Source organism: Callithrix jacchus, chromosome 12 (assembly GCF_049354715.1).
Source record: "Callithrix jacchus isolate 240 chromosome 12, calJac240_pri, whole genome shotgun sequence".
In the NCBI taxonomy this organism is placed as follows: domain Eukaryota; kingdom Metazoa; phylum Chordata; class Mammalia; order Primates; family Cebidae; genus Callithrix; species Callithrix jacchus.
In genome coordinates, this window is record NC_133513.1 from 2987944 (window position 1) to 3002296 (window position 14353).

At 60.4% G+C, this 14353-nt stretch overlaps 1 protein-coding gene and 1 long non-coding RNA gene across 2 annotated transcripts; one reads left to right on the plus strand and one right to left on the minus strand.

Annotated features, from left to right (window-relative positions):
• Window positions 1-15: 15 nt before the first annotated feature.
• On the minus strand, window positions 16-10105 carry CIAO3 (cytosolic iron-sulfur assembly component 3). Its single transcript, XM_035266377.3, has 11 exons — window positions 10028-10105; window positions 8860-8955; window positions 6868-7011; window positions 5940-6072; window positions 4614-4733; window positions 4135-4253; window positions 3319-3448; window positions 2751-2823; window positions 1707-1844; window positions 992-1149; window positions 16-806 (listed from the first exon to the last, which is right to left on the minus strand). Exons 1-11 carry the CDS (start codon window positions 10091-10093, stop codon window positions 568-570), a joined length of 1416 nt encoding a protein of 471 aa, XP_035122268.2. The 5' UTR covers window positions 10094-10105; the 3' UTR covers window positions 16-567.
• LOC144578547 (uncharacterized) lies at window positions 3445-5967 on the plus strand. The gene is made up of 2 exons (XR_013524498.1): window positions 3445-3742; window positions 4059-5967. It is a non-coding gene; the product is annotated as an uncharacterized LOC144578547 (long non-coding RNA).
• Window positions 10106-14353: the final 4248 nt, after the last annotated feature.

Genomic DNA, 14353 nt, shown 5'->3' on the forward strand with positions numbered 1-14353 from the left:
TGCCAGGAGGAGCTGTTTTCAGAGGCGCATCGAGGAGGGTGCCTTTATTCGACGTAAGCGCTGGGAGACGGGCCTGGTGGGGACCTGGCTGGGGGGTGATGCAGCCACTGGTGCCTGCTGGTGTCCTTAGCTCGCCCCTCGGAGCTTTCCAGGGGGCCCGGCAGGACCAGCTCTGTCTCCCACCTTCTTCGCAGAGCTTCAGGGGAAGCCTCTAGAAGTTGGGGGTAAGAACCCATCTTGTTCCGTCTCAGGCAACCCCAGGACAGGCTGAAGCCTCTCATGCACCTGGGTGCATCTGTGGGCCGCAGCCCAGGGATTAGCCAAAGAGGCTCTGGAACCTCAGGGAGGCTTCTGCTGCCTGGGCGGCCCCACCCCACCTGGGCAGAGCCAGTGGAGAACCCAGAGGCACCCAGACTGGAGGCGATGGGGCGGCCGGGGTCCTGGCCAGTCCTGGCTCCTACGTGGGTACCAGCACACACTGCAGCTCACTGAGAATTTTGGGGGGAGCCCTGGGGTCTTGTGTCACCTCACACGCAAGGCCTCTTGGGAATCCAGGTCCCGCAGCCCCTACCACCGGATGCCCAGGCCGGTGCTGGCCTTCTTTACGGCGTGGTACTGTGTGTGCAGCAGGCGGCCCGCGTGCTCTGAGTCCGTGCCCTGCAGCCAGTGCGTGTACAGCTCCTGAACCCCAGGTGCATCCTCAGGCGCCTCTGTCCGGACCAGACCATACAGTCTCTCCACGTGCTGGAGGAGCTCCCTGCTGGGCCTGTCTGGGGCCTGGAGCTGGCCCCCGCCGTTCAAGCAGCCTGTGGCAGAGCAGATGGGACACATGGGTCACAGCACGCGCCCTGGCCAAGCCTCCTGACCACCGGGAGCAGGGAGGTGACGGGGTGCCCGTGCCGCACTTCTTCCCACTCCCAGCCTGCTGGACGGTGGCCCACAGCTCTGGTCCCAGGAGGGGCTCTCATGTGCTGTCCCTTGCGGGGGCTACCTGAGGGGCAGGCCATGACCTCCACGTAGTGGTAGGGGCAGCGCCCGCGCTTGAGCCTCTGCACCAGGTTCTGGATGTTGCGGAAGCCATAGGCCATTGCAAAGTGCAGCAGCACCTGGCCCTCCTTCTCCAGCGTCACCTCCTGGAAGTCCTTGTTCCTGGGGGCACAGACAGGGTTTGTCTATGTGGCACAGCCAACCGGCTCCGGCCCACCTGGAAGGGGAGGCCTGCTGGGGCTAGGAGATGACCAGGCAGCTCCCAGTGCTGCCCCCCTCTCTACTGGGCAGGGGGAAGAACAAGGACAGGCAGAGAGGGTGGAAATCTCACTTCCATGAGTCCAGCAGGTGGCCTCACCCCCAGCCTGGGCTCCCTATCTGTAAGATGGGCCTCCCTCCCCAGGGAAGTCTGTGAGGCCCCGGCCCTCCCTCCTGGGACATGGTGTTACAAGCCCCACGCCAGGTACCCGCCACCCTTGCCCACACTGGCCTCGGGCTCAGGGTCCCCATTCCCCACAATGGGCAGACTGAGTCCTGGAGCACTTCGGTGTATTCACAGCCAGAAAGGCCCTGCCTGTGCCCAGGGTCCCCTCCTAACCCTGCAGGCCGTCCTCCACCCAGCCCGCCTCTGCGTGAGGACCCGGGGCCGAGGCAGCAGCCCGAGGAAGGCAGTGGGCCGTGTGGCCCCTTCGTCCAGATATCTGGTCCATCCCACTGACCTCAGGGGTTTGTAGGTAACCTCAGCCACTTGAATTCCAAAGAGCTCTTGGGCCGCGTGCCGGAACACGTGCTCCAGGTAGCCCCCCGAGCCCCCTCCCCGATGGCTGGTGGGCTCGTCTGCAGAGGCTCCGCTGCACCTGGCGAGGAGGGAGAGGCCTCAGCACAGCTGTGGCTGCTGCCTGCCGACCTCCCGAGCGTGTGTTTGCATTTCCAGGTGGGAGACAAGTCCCAGGCACAGAAGAACAGCTCTTGTGTCCCTGGCCATCATGGGGGGCCAGCCACTTCCTGGCCACCATGGGGTCTCAGCCACTACTTTTTTTTTTGGAATGGAATTTGCTTTTGTTGCCCAGGCTGGAGTGCAGTGGCACGATCTCGGCTCACTGCAACCTTTGCCTCCCAGGTTCAAGCGATTCTCTTGCCTCAGCCTCCTAACTAGCTGGTATTACAGGTGCCCACAACCATGCCCGGCTAAATTTTGTATTTGTGGTAGAGACAGGGTTTAGGCTGGGCGCGGTGGCTCATGCCTGTAATCCCAGCACTTTGGGAGGCCGAGGCGGGTGGATCACGAGGTCAAGAGATCGAGACCATCTTGGTCAACATGGTGAAACCCCGTCTGTACTAAAAATGCAGGAAATTAGCTGGGTACGGTGGCGTGTGCCTGTAATCCCAGCTACTCAGGAGGCTGAGGCAGGAGAATTGCCCGAACCCAGGAGGCGGAGGTTGCAGTGAGCCGAGATCGCACCATTGCACTCCAGCCTGGGTAACGAGAGCGAAACTCCGTCTCAAAAAAAAAAAAAAAAAAAAAAAAAAAAAAGAGACAGGGTTTCAACATGTTGGCCAGGCTGGTCTTGAACTCCTGACTTCAGGTGATCCACCCACCTCAGCCTCCCACAGTGCTGGGATTACAGGTGTGAGCCACAGCTCCCGGCCACTCAGCCACTTCTGTGGCGAAGCAAGCCCAGAGTGGGGAGGGGGCAGGGGATGCTTCTCCAGAGGCAGCATTGGAAGCTAAAATGACGGTTCCTGGTGGCAGACATACGCACAGGCTGTCCAGAGGCGCGGGCTCCAGGTCGGGCAGGGAGACGCCTTCTTCCTCCAGCAGTGTCAACACCTCTCCTGCAAGGAAGTCATGGCACAGACGCTCTTCCGCTGAGATCCAAGAACATCGAGCTTCTGCCACCCCAGCAGTCGTCTGCGCTTTGGCCCCAGAGGGTCCCAGATGTCCACCCCAGCCCATGGTACGAGGCCAGACCCGGGTCACTTCTGAAGCCCCCCTGGAGGCTGCCTGGCCGCTGTGCCCATCCGGCACCTGGCTGTCCAGCCTCTCGGGCAGTTTGGGAGACTGGGGCTGCTCAGCTCAGGAATGGGTGAGTAATGGGAGCTGAGCTGAGGGGCTGCACTGGAGAATCTCCTCCGCCTCCAAGGACTCATTTCAGAGCCAACAAGGAGATACTGAGGGGCCACCTGCACAGGTCCCCCAGATGGGCTCCAAGGGGAGAGATGGGGGTATGCCAGCCCCCAGGGTCCTGGGCAGTCCCACCTGTGCCCAGGACTCAGGAACCAGACCCGGAGGCTGGGGGGCTGGCTCAGGGCCACCCGGTGTGACCACACCTGTGGTGAGGACACAGTCCACGTCCCGTGTCTGGTGCGCCTGGTTGAAAAAGTCGGGTCTGGAGGCTTCCAGCTTCTTGTCGTAGCAGGGCATCACCGTGACGTGGTAGACCTTGTCAGGGGTCACGTGCTGCGAGGAGAAAGAAACCCGAGTCTCCGCAGTCCCAGCAGTGAGGTGGCCGAGGCGCGGCCTGGATCTCAGCCATCCTGTGGCCAGGCCAGACCCCACGGGACCACCAGCCTCACCCTGTTTCCCAGCAAACCTCCTGCCGGCTCTTCGGATGTGTCCCCGGACAGGACGGGCCCTGGCTGTCACAGAAAACAACACTGACCCGTTCCCAGCATGCCTGTGCTCCTAACAGCCAAGGCCAATGGAGGAGAAGGGGCCTCCTGCGGCTCAGCTCAGGCCCTCACTGCACCTCAGGTGGGGAAAGGGATGTCACAGGGAACCAACCCGCCCCAGGTGAAATGGGCGGGAGGGGCTGCAGGGGACAAGGGGGCTCCAGGGCCACCCTCATGCACCTGGTAGCCCAAGGGGTGGGCTCCTAGCCCGGGTTGCCTGGAGCCTCCTGCTCCCGCAGCCTCAGGCCTGGCTGCCTCTGGGTGAGCGGTGAGCACCTCTGGATCAGAACATGCTGCTCTGTCGCCCAGCTGGAGAGGAAGGGCCTAAACCAGGAAGGAGGGAGGGCGGAGGCACACCCGGGCAGGCAGAACCCCATGCAGAGGACTCTTTCTTGCAGCCTCCCAGCCAGCGGCCAGCGTGGTCACTTCTGGCTGCTCCCCAGCCTGAGCCTGGGGCTGGCCCAACGCTGTTACCTGTTGCTGTGCAAAGAAGTCCTTGACCAGGGAGCCCATGACCTGCTGCGGCGACCGGGCAGTGCTGATGTGGGGCAGGATGAAGCTGCCGTGGGTCTTCTCGGCGTAGCAGATCCAGCCTGAGGCAACAGGGGCACACGGGGCTGGCGGGGGCGCACAGCAGCCTCTGCACCCACCGGCAGCAGCACGTTCCAGGGGCGGCCCGCTGGCAGATCACGATGACAAGAAAGAGCGCCAGCTCCTGTTCTCTCCCACCCCCACGCGGGGCTCGAGTGCAGGCGGGCACTGCCTAGGGGACCTGAGGTGACTTCGGGCGGCTCCCAAGGCAGGCGGCTCCTTCTCCAGAAAAGGCCACGTGAGCCGACGTTGCTAACCTGTCCTTCAGAACCGCTGGCACCCCCAGCCCCCACCCCACCTTGTCATTCCTGTCCACACCGTGTCCCCTGAACTGGACTCTCGCCGCCTGCACATGAGCACACCTGGGCAGGCGGAGGCCAGCACGGGCAGGGCCTGTCCTCGGAATCGCCGCACGAACTCTCGCTGGCTCTCCAGGAGGCTGAAGTTCCTTGAGAAGGCTGTGTCGAAGACGAAGTGCACCCCTGGAAGGAGGTGCTGTGTAACCCCGGACGCCCACTCACGCACGAGCCGGCGAGTGGACCCCCCTGGTGCTGCTGGGGGGCCATGTGTGGTAGGTACCCACTTCCCATGCCAAAGCGTCAGCGCCACTGTGGTGACCTCCTGAAGCCACCCTCCCGGCTGATCCAGGGAACTGCCATGCACGCTGCTCCTGGTGACCTTCCCTAAGGCACAGCAGGACACTGCCTGCTGGACTGGCCCCTCGGACTCTGCTCGGGGTTCACCCCACATACCGCAGGGCTCCTGCAGCACCTGCCGGCTCTAAGCAGCAATTAGAGCTGCTCGGTAAACCTGCCGAGAGTGCCTGGATCCCAGCAGGCACCGGCCCGGGGCTCCCTCTCTCTCCCTGCCTGACCCGCCATTCCTGCCTCAAATAACCCCTGGTCGGAGGACTGGCCTTGGACTCACTGTGCCCCACCTGCCCGTGATCTGGAGGTAAAAATCTTTGAACTTGCTTCCTATTCAGGTGGGGACTAAACCCACAGCTTCCACCTGGAGAACCAGGGGCTGCCCCAGACTGTTTTCCCTGGGACACTGGCTCCCAGGGCCAGAGCACTGTCAGGCAGCAGCACGGGTCAGACAGGAGCCACGGGGCAGCTGCCAGTGTAAACAGGTTTCCTATGTGAGGGACCCGGCCGCAGTGGATGACAGGCAGTCTGCTGGGTGCCAGGCGCACAGCCCTCCCTCACAGGAATGAAGGGCTGGACACGTGGTTCCCGGTGAAAGCCAGCAACCACGAGGTCCAGCCCCTTCATTCCCAGCGAGGCAGGGCAGCCGGCCGTGGGGCACTGCAGCCTGGTGAGCCGGGGCCTCTCGAGACGCCCAGGCTCCCCCAGCCCCACGCCGGGCACACAGCCGAACTCAACCGAAGCTGACCTGAGCTGAACCTGACAGAGCCCCGGAGAGTGCCTTAACCGTATCAGCTAAAACGTCCCAGGAGGCGGTGAGCCCCAGCTCAGAGAAAGTGCACCGCCAGAACGCAGACGTTTTCTGTGCTCTCAAATGTCAAATCAAAACTTCGGGCTGAGGTCGCAGAGGGGACACACAGTTCCCGTGGCGCTGAAGCTCAGAGTGGGTTGGAGTGTCAGTGACTCGGGCACGAGGCGCGTCAGCTCACTCACGCCCCCTTGGCGTGGAGCTGCAGCGTGTACCCCAGGTTCAAAGCCTACCTATTTTTTTAAAGAACGAGGTTAATTTCCTGGCCGTGTCTGTAGGATTCAGCTGGAACCGTGCAGCCAGCGACGCTCTAGACTGTGGCGAGACAGAAACCACGACCAGCCTCTGCTGACCGGGCGCCGCCACCTGCAAAGCAAGGGGGAGACGCTGCTTACGGTGCTGGCCTCGCGCCGATTCCCGGGCCAGGGCGGCATGGTGCGATGCCGTCGGCTGGGGAGAGGGCACGCTAGCTCCATTGAGGGTTTCTTTTTTTACAAAGTCTCGCTCTGTTGCCTGGGCTGGAGTACAGTGCTGTGATCACGGCTCCCTGCAACCTCCACTTCCCAGGTTCAAGAGATCTTGTGCCTCGGCCTCCTGGGTAGCTGGAAATACAGGCATGAACCACTGTGCTTAGCCGGAGGTGTCATTTTTGTTTGTGTCATTTTAGAGTCTTACTCTGTCACCTGGGCTGGAGTGCAGTGGCACGATCTTGGCTCACTGCAACCTCTGTCTCCTGGGTTCAAGCAATTCTGCCTCGGCCTCCTGAGTAGCTGGGACTACAGGCATGCGCCACCAAACCCAGCTAATTTTTGTATTTTTTGGTAGAGATGGGGTTTTACCATGTTGGCAAGGGCAGTCTTGAACTCCTGACCTCAGGTGATCCACCCGCCGCGGCCTCCCAGAGTGCTGGAATTACAGGCGTTGAGCCACTGCACCCAGCAAGGGAATCATTCCAAGTATACTTAGAACCGAAAGTCTAGGGCCCGACATGTTCCCACCAAAGCAGACTGGTAAGTAAATCACTGAGATGCCTCAAAAGGCAGGTGCCACCTGCAGACACGAGATGGCCACACCTGACGAGCCGCCCTTGGCAAAACGCGTTGTCAGCAGCTGGGGTGGATTTCAGGTTAAAGCAGAGTCCCCAGGCTGCCCACCACTTACCCTGTTAGAATCTAGAACCTTCTTCAGCTCCTCGTGGCTCTGCTGGGTGATGAGCACGGTCTCTGCGGAGGTCACGCAGCCGCTGCATGCCAGGCAGTCGTTCAGCGAGACCTTGGCCTTCTCCAGCCTCCGGGTCCTGCCGTCCTGCGGGGGAGAAGAACTGGGTGTGCAGGGGCCTCCTCCGAAGGACAGCGGAGCCCTTGCTCATAACCAACGATCAACACGGTTGCCGGCTGGGCTTATGTGCCACTTAATCTTTAAAAATCAGATTATGGGGCCAGGAGCGGTGGCTCACGCCTGTAATCCCAGCACTTTGGGAGGCCGAGGCGGGTGGATCACGAGGTCAAGAGATCGAGACCATCTGGTCAACATGGTGAAACCCCGTCTCTACTAAAAATACAAAAAAATTAGCTGGGCGTGGTGGTGCGTGCCTGTAATCCCAGCTACTTGGGAGGCTGAGGCAGGAGAATTGCCTGAGCCCAGGAGGCAGAGGTTGCGGTGAGCCGAGATTGCGCCATTGCACTCCAGCCTGAGAAACAAGAGCGAAACTCCGTCTCAAAAAAAAAAAAAAAAAAAATCAGATTATGTATTAGAAAAATGCGCATCCACGCTCTAGGTTTTCATAACGCCATCGAGGTCGACTTTCTGGTACGACTTGGTGAGTGCAACAGAATCACAGGAATCAGGCCGGCCATTGGTGTCCCAGCAGAGCAGCAGCCACCCCGCCCACCTGTGGGGTGCTGGAGGGGGTGCTGGCCTGGGTGCACGAAAATGCTGAAGGTGGGCTCTGAAAGGAGAAGGTGGGAAGGCTGAGGACAAAGGAGGAGAGGACAGGGACAGGAGGAGAGGTGAGCAGAGAGGAAGCCTGGGAGCCTGCCCCTGAGGACTCGGCCAAACAGATGCAGGACCCTGGTGTTCACGTCGGGGGCCTCCGGGACATCCCTTTGCAACTTTTCTTAGATGCAAAATGCACCCAGGTGCAGCTCCCCCAGCTCCTCCTGCAAGGGCAGGAGAGCTGCAGGGGAAGGAACCCCCTCGCAACCCAGTTCTCTACTAGGTCCGTGCGTCACGCAGTCACAAGCTGAGCTTGCCCTACCTTCCTACATTGGCTCTGCCTAAAGGCACAAAGCCTCACCTGCCACAGGGTGCTGGGAAGAGACTAACAGGCTCCTCCAAACCAACTGCCACTGTGCTGACAGCAGGGCCTGCCAACACCCCAGCACCTTCTCCAGGAGTCCCTTCCACTGTGGGCCCCCGATGCTGGGCTGGAAATCATCTCTCGGTGGATTCAAGAGATCAGGCAGATGTTTTCTGGAGTCCAAATGGCAGACAGTTGGGTGAATTTTTTTTGAGATGGAGTCTCTTGTCACCCTGGCTGGAGTACAGTGGAGTCATCTCGGTTCACTGCAGTCTCCATCTTTTGGGTTCAAGTGATTCTCCTGCCTCAGCCTCCCAAGTAGCTGGGATTACAGGCACATGCCACAACGATTTTTGTATTTTTAGTAGAGACGGGATTTCGCCATGTTGGCCAGGCTGGTCTCGAACTCCTGACCTCAGGTGATCTGCACCCCCCCCCACTTTGATCCCCAGAGTGCTGGGATTACAAGTGTGAGCCACTGCACCTGGCCTGAATCTTACGTTTAATCAGGATCTTACCATTTAGAGAGGAAGTACTACTCTTTACAAGTGAGAGATCTGAACTAGAAGATGTTACACAATTAGAACTAGGGGCGGACAGGATCCACCATCTCTGCAAAACAGCCCCTGTGCTGAGCAGATCAAGCCCGCTGTTCCACCTTGGTGCCGCCCACTCACCTGCCCCAGGCACCCTGACCCCCAGCCTCCCAGACGGCAGGCGAATGCGGCCAGTGGGAATGGACTCGTGAGATGTAGAGTGTCTCAGGGTCAATGCTCCGAGCAGGGAGGAAGCAGAGAAAAGTGTTTCAGGTCGGCCGAGCAGGTGAGACCGTGGAGCGGCCTCCGGTGCCTTACCTGGTTAACTTGGAAGTAGCTCCCGTCATCTTCAATGCGAATCTTGGCCACGCCGCTTCCCAGCCTTTTGTCCACGTTCACAGGCTTGATGCACTCCTAGAGCAGGAAGACACCCCAAGTCAGGGCCTGTGAGCGGGCAGAGGCTCTCGGGGAGGCAAGGCCTCAAGGATGGCTGCCCGGACCCATGGCCTGAAGGCTCGGCCGGGAGCCGTACGCCCAGGGACTGAGGCTGGTCCCAGTGTCTTCCTCCTGCCCACCGCTCCACCGCCCTCACACAGGGCACCGGTTTCCAACTTCCTGCGGCATTGAAGGTCCCAGTCTGCACGAAGGCCCGCGCTAATGTCTGCCAACTACCCAGCCACGGAGATACCGCCCACAATGGCCTTCACACCCTTCATGTGAACAGGAGGCATGACCAACACAGGCCAGAGCGTTGCGCCGGCCACTGACGGGACGTGTGCTTGGATCTGAGTGGCGGTCGCCTCTTGCCCGGGGCCCAGGAAACAAGTTCATTTCTCTCCGTTCTGCTTGATCCGAGAGAACCCTGTGAGCCCAGAAAGCCGCCCCCAGCTCCTCCCTGCGGGAAGCGCTCCCAGCAGCCCGCCTCGCTCTGGCCCCGCAGAGCTGCTGCTCATGGACAGGCAGGTGCACCGAGATAAGGGCGCCTGCGGCCTCCCGGGTTCAAGGGCTGTCCGGCCCACCCGGGGACGACGTCAAGGACCGCTCTACTGAGGAGCCCTATTGCGGGGCGTCTAGGGACCCCCCGCACCGCCCTCAATTGAAGTGGGGTCCCCGCCGCGTCGTTTATACGATGTAAAGGCTGCGTCGGGTTAGGGTTAGGGAGGGGTGGGAACCGCCTCCGCCGCCTCCCCTGGGCCGGGCAGGCTGACGCGAGCCCGCGACCCCTGGACCCTCCCACGCAGCCCGCCCGGACACCAGGGGGCACAGGAGTGGGCTGGGGGACGCCGCCCTCCCTGGTCTCAGTTTCCCTGTTGGTAAGATGCGGGCCGCAGTGTCTGAGGTCCAGCGCCGGGGACGACGGCCCCGACAGGGCTCCCGGGATTTGGATCTCATTCCTCAGGAGAGGAAGTGGGGGGGCAGAGCAATTTCCCTCCGCGCGGGAGGGCACAGAGCGCAGCCTCGTCCCCGCCCGCCCAGGCCGGCCCACCTGAGACGGCCCGATGAAGTCATTCAGGTCCGTCAACTGCAGCGCCCCGCTGAAGGGCGACGCCATGACGGCCGCACTGCCTCCGCGCGCAGGTGTCGCCAAGTGGCGCGAAACAACAAGTCAGTTCCGCCACGCTGCCGGAAAGCGCCGCCAGAGCGCATGCGCGCCTTGCCCCGCGGCCGGCGCCCTCTGCTGACGAGCCCGCAGCCTGCGGCTCCCGGCCCGCCCGCGGGAACCCGGGACCGACCCCTTCCTGCGCCTCCAGCGCGTTCCGGACCCCAGGTCTGGGACACAGGGGGCCGTCGGGCCAGCGCCGCAGCCCGGCCCCGGAGTGTCTCTGCCTTGACGAGGAAGCGGAGGGGATCCTCGCTCGTCCACTTCGTCATCCGCTGCGTCCCTGCGGACCAGGTGCTCCCGGATGCGACCCACGAACCCAGAGCGCGCCTAGCGCGCAGTAGGCGCTCAGCTCGTCCGGGGAACTCGGGCGGGAAAGAAAGCGGGGTGGGGCGCGAGGCCCCCCCTTCCTGCAGCGCCGCCCCCAGGGCCTCCAGCCCCCTTTTCCCTTCTCTCGGAGACCAGCCTGGAAAAGTCCACGCCCCCTGGAGACCCTGAAACAGGACTCTGCGGGCACACTCGGGGTGTGTGTGTGTTTTAACCTTTTTTCCTCCCAGGAAGCCTAGAAATGAGGTTTCTTTGTTTCTTTCTTTTTTATTTTTAAATTCTAGACGGAGTTTCGCTGTTGTTACCCAGGCTGGAGTGCAATGGCGCGATCTCGGCTCACCGCAACCTCCGCCTCCTGGGTTCAGGCGATTCTCCTGCCTCAGCCTCCTGAGTAGCTGGGACTACAGGTGTGCGCCACCATGCCCAGCTAATTTTTTTAATATATTTTTTAGTAGAGACGGGGTTTCACCATGTTGACCAGGATGGTCCTGATCTCTTGACCTCGTGATCCACCCGCCTCGGCCTCCTAAAGTGCTGGGATTATAGACGGGAGCCACCGTGCCCAGCCTTTTTTTTTTTTTTTTTTTTTTTTTGAGATGGAGTCTCGCTCTGTCGCTCAGTCTGGAGCGCGGTGGCGCAATCTCGGCTCACTGCAACCTCCGCCACCCGGGTTCAAGTGATTCTCCTGCCTCCGCCTCCCGAGTAGCTGCGACTCTAGGCGCACACTTGGCTATTTTGTTTTATTCTTAGTAGACACGGGGTTTCACTTGAACTCAAGACCACAGGCTGGTCTTGAACCCCTAACCTTGTGATCCTCCCGCCTCAGCCCCCCCGCCCCCACAAAGTGCTGGGATTACAAGCATGAGCCACCGCTCCCAGCCGACTCGCTTTTTAAACTGATGTTTATGATATATCCGGTTACACGTCTAACGGCCGGTTTTACGGGGACTTTTCAGGAAACTCCTGGAGGGAAGTTGGCATCTTTCTGGCCTGGGCAGGCTCAGCCTGTGGAGATCTCACAGTGGCCACATCCTACGCCCCAGCCTGCACTGCACCCTTCCCCGGGCTTCTAGGCCCTGATTCCGACCGAGTGTCCCCACCTAGAGACGGCCTGGGCACTCCTGCACTTGCCCGCACCTGCCCATGGGGTCTGGGCCATCAGCCTGTGTGGCCTCCTCCATCACCTGCAGCTGCTCCTCTGGGTCAGACAGGACTTTCTTCCTCTGCTGCAGGGAGGAGCTTTCCACAGCACCTGGGCCAGGTGGGCTCCCAGGCCCCAGCCACCATGCCACCTGGCAGTAACCTGGCCAGGCTTGCAGATGAAGCACCTGAAATACGTTCTTTTAAGAATAGAGCAGGGGACCGGGCCCGGTGACTCACACCTGTAATCCCAGCACTTTGGGGGACCCAGGCGGGTGGATCGAGAGTTCGAGACCACATCCTGGCTCTACTAAAAATACAAAAATTAGCTGGGCATGGTGGTGCGTGCCCGTAGTCCCAGCTACTCGGGAGCCTGAGGCAGGAGAATTGCTTGAACCCAGGAGGCGGAGGTTGCAGTGAGCTGAGATCACACCATTGTACTGCAGCCCGGGCGACAGAGCGAGACTCCGTTTCAAAAAAAGAAAGAAAGAAAAAAGAAAAAGCACACAAAAGAAACTTAGTGCCACTGCAGTGCCATGGAGTGGGTTTGCAGAAGATGTGAGAGGGAGGAGTGCTGTCGAGGTTCAGGAAGGGTCTTGAGGTGAGCTTCCTCCGCTGGTCTGGGTGGAGCTGGGTTGGGGCTCAGCCCCTGGAGGATTCTTCATTAGCTCTCAGACATTTCCCTGGAGCCCCTGGGCCCTAGTGGCCCTTGCACCTCTGGGGTCCCTGCTCTCTATTTTGCAGACGGTTTCATCATCATCATTAGCAATTATTTACCACGAACTTCCCATATGCTAGTCCCTGAGCCACAGCCTGGAACCCGGGGCTTACGTGGGTCGGCCGAGGGGTGGCATGAGAGGACACGAGGGCTGTCTGGGACACAGGGGGAGGCTGGCTGGAGCCCAGGTTGCCATGATGCCATCCTGTGACTGTGTGTGGCACCTCCTTTCCCTGGGCTGGGATGGGTACCTGGTGGGGTGGGGGCGTCTGCTCTGGGGCACCCAGAGGACTCCCCTTTGCCTACAGCCACCCCCCCGTGGTTGGGTTGGAGGTCCAGGGTCATGAGACTGGTAGAGCCCCCTGGTACCCTCCCCTGGGTTGCTGTCAGAGTTTCAGCCTCAGAAGGGATCACACGCCAGTGGCTAAAGTGACGGAGCTGCGTCCCCTCCCAGCTCTGGAGGCCACACGTCTGAGGCCTCGTCACTGTCAGTCGCCACACTCCCTCTGGAGGCCACACGTCTGAGGTCACTGTCAGTCGCCACACTCCCTCTGGAGGCCACACGTCTGAGGTCACTGTCAGTCGCCACACTCCCTCTGGAGGCCACACGTCTGAGGTCACTGTCAGTCGCCACACTACCGCTCTGCAGCGTCTGACTCTCTTCCCAGGCTGGAGTGCAGTGGTGCTCACAGCTCACCGCAGCCTCAACCTCCTGGGCTCAAGCAGTCCTCCTGCCTCAGCCTCCAAAGTGGCTGCAGCCATAGGTGTCTGCCACCATACCCGGCTAAGTTATCTTTACTGTTATTTTTATTTTACTTTATTTTATTATTATTTTTTTTTTAGATGGATTTTCGCTCTTGTTGCCCAGGCTGGAGTGCAGTGGCAGGATCTTGGCTCAGTGCGACCTCTGCCTGCCAGGTTCAAATGACTCTCTGGCCTCAGCCTTCTGAGTAGCTGGGAGTACAGGAGTCCCCCACCACGCCTAGCTAATTTTTTTTGTATTTTTAGTAGAGATGGGGTTTCACCATGTGGGCCAGGCTGGTCTTGAACTCCTGGCCTCAGGTGATCCACTGGCCTCAGCCTCCCAAAATGCTGGGATTACAGGCATGAGTCAGTGCACCAGGCCTTATCTTTGCTTTTGAGACAGGGTCTCGCTCTGTCATCCAGGCTGGAGTGCAGGGGTGCAATCTCAGCTCACTGCAACCTCCGCTTCCCATGTTCAAGAGATTCTCCTGCCTCCGCCTCCTGAGTAGCTGGGATTACAGGTGCACACCACTACAACCAGCTAATTTTTGTATTTTTAGCAGAGAAGGAGTTTTACCATGTTGCCCAGGCTGGTCTCGAACTCCTGACCTCATGATCTGCCCACCTCGGCCTCCCAAAGTGCTGGGATTACATACGTGAGCCACCCCGCCCGGCCTTATCTTTCCTTTACTTTTATTAGAGACAGGGTTTCTCCATGTTGCCCAGGCTGGTTTCAAACTCCTGGGCTCAAGTGATCCTTCCCCCTGGGTCCCCAGTGCTGGGATTACAGCGTGAGCCACTGGGCCTGGCCTGGGTGTATGTTTTGGGAGGTCGCCCTTCAGCGCCCACAGCCCTCATTTCCAGGTTCTTGTGTGACCCTCAGGGGTTGAAGGACAAAGAGATGCTTTCCGCCTCCTAACCAGGTATGTGGCTCAGGGAGGCTGTGCGGGGCTGGGCTGGCCTGTGAGGGTTAGGTGGGGTGGAGGTGGGGCCTGGGAGCCCACGTGAACCAGCAGGTGCCACAACCCGGTACTGACCCCAGGGCAGGAGTTCCTGGAGAGACGGGAACAGGGGAGGGGAGTGGAGTTTTCCTAAATTAATTTTTCCTGAATGTCTGATTTCAAAACGTTTACTTAGCCCTCTCCAGGAAGTAAGAAAGGGAGGTGGGTTGACCTGTGGGTCTGCCTGGTGGGGCTTCAGGAGCGGAGAGGTGGCGTCTGCCTGCCTGGGTTGCGGGAGAGGATGTGCATTCAGGCTTTGTACGTGTGGCCGTGGGCTCCAAG

What these genes read in the sequence shown, in the direction of transcription:
- CIAO3 (XM_035266377.3), bottom strand. Translation starts at nt 10,093, where the DNA reads ATGGCGTCGCCCTTCAGCGGGGCGCTGCAGTTGACGGACCTGAATGAC. An exon ending in CTCGTTCTTTAAAAAAATAG is followed by an intron (nt 4,734 to 5,939) that starts GTAGGCTTTGAA and finishes ACCTCCTTCCAG; the next exon opens with GGGTGCACTTCGTCTTCGAC. An exon ending in ACTTCTTTGCACAGCAACAG is followed by an intron (nt 3,449 to 4,134) that starts GTAACAGCGTTG and finishes TTCTCCTCGCAG; the next exon opens with CACGTGACCCCTGACAAGGT.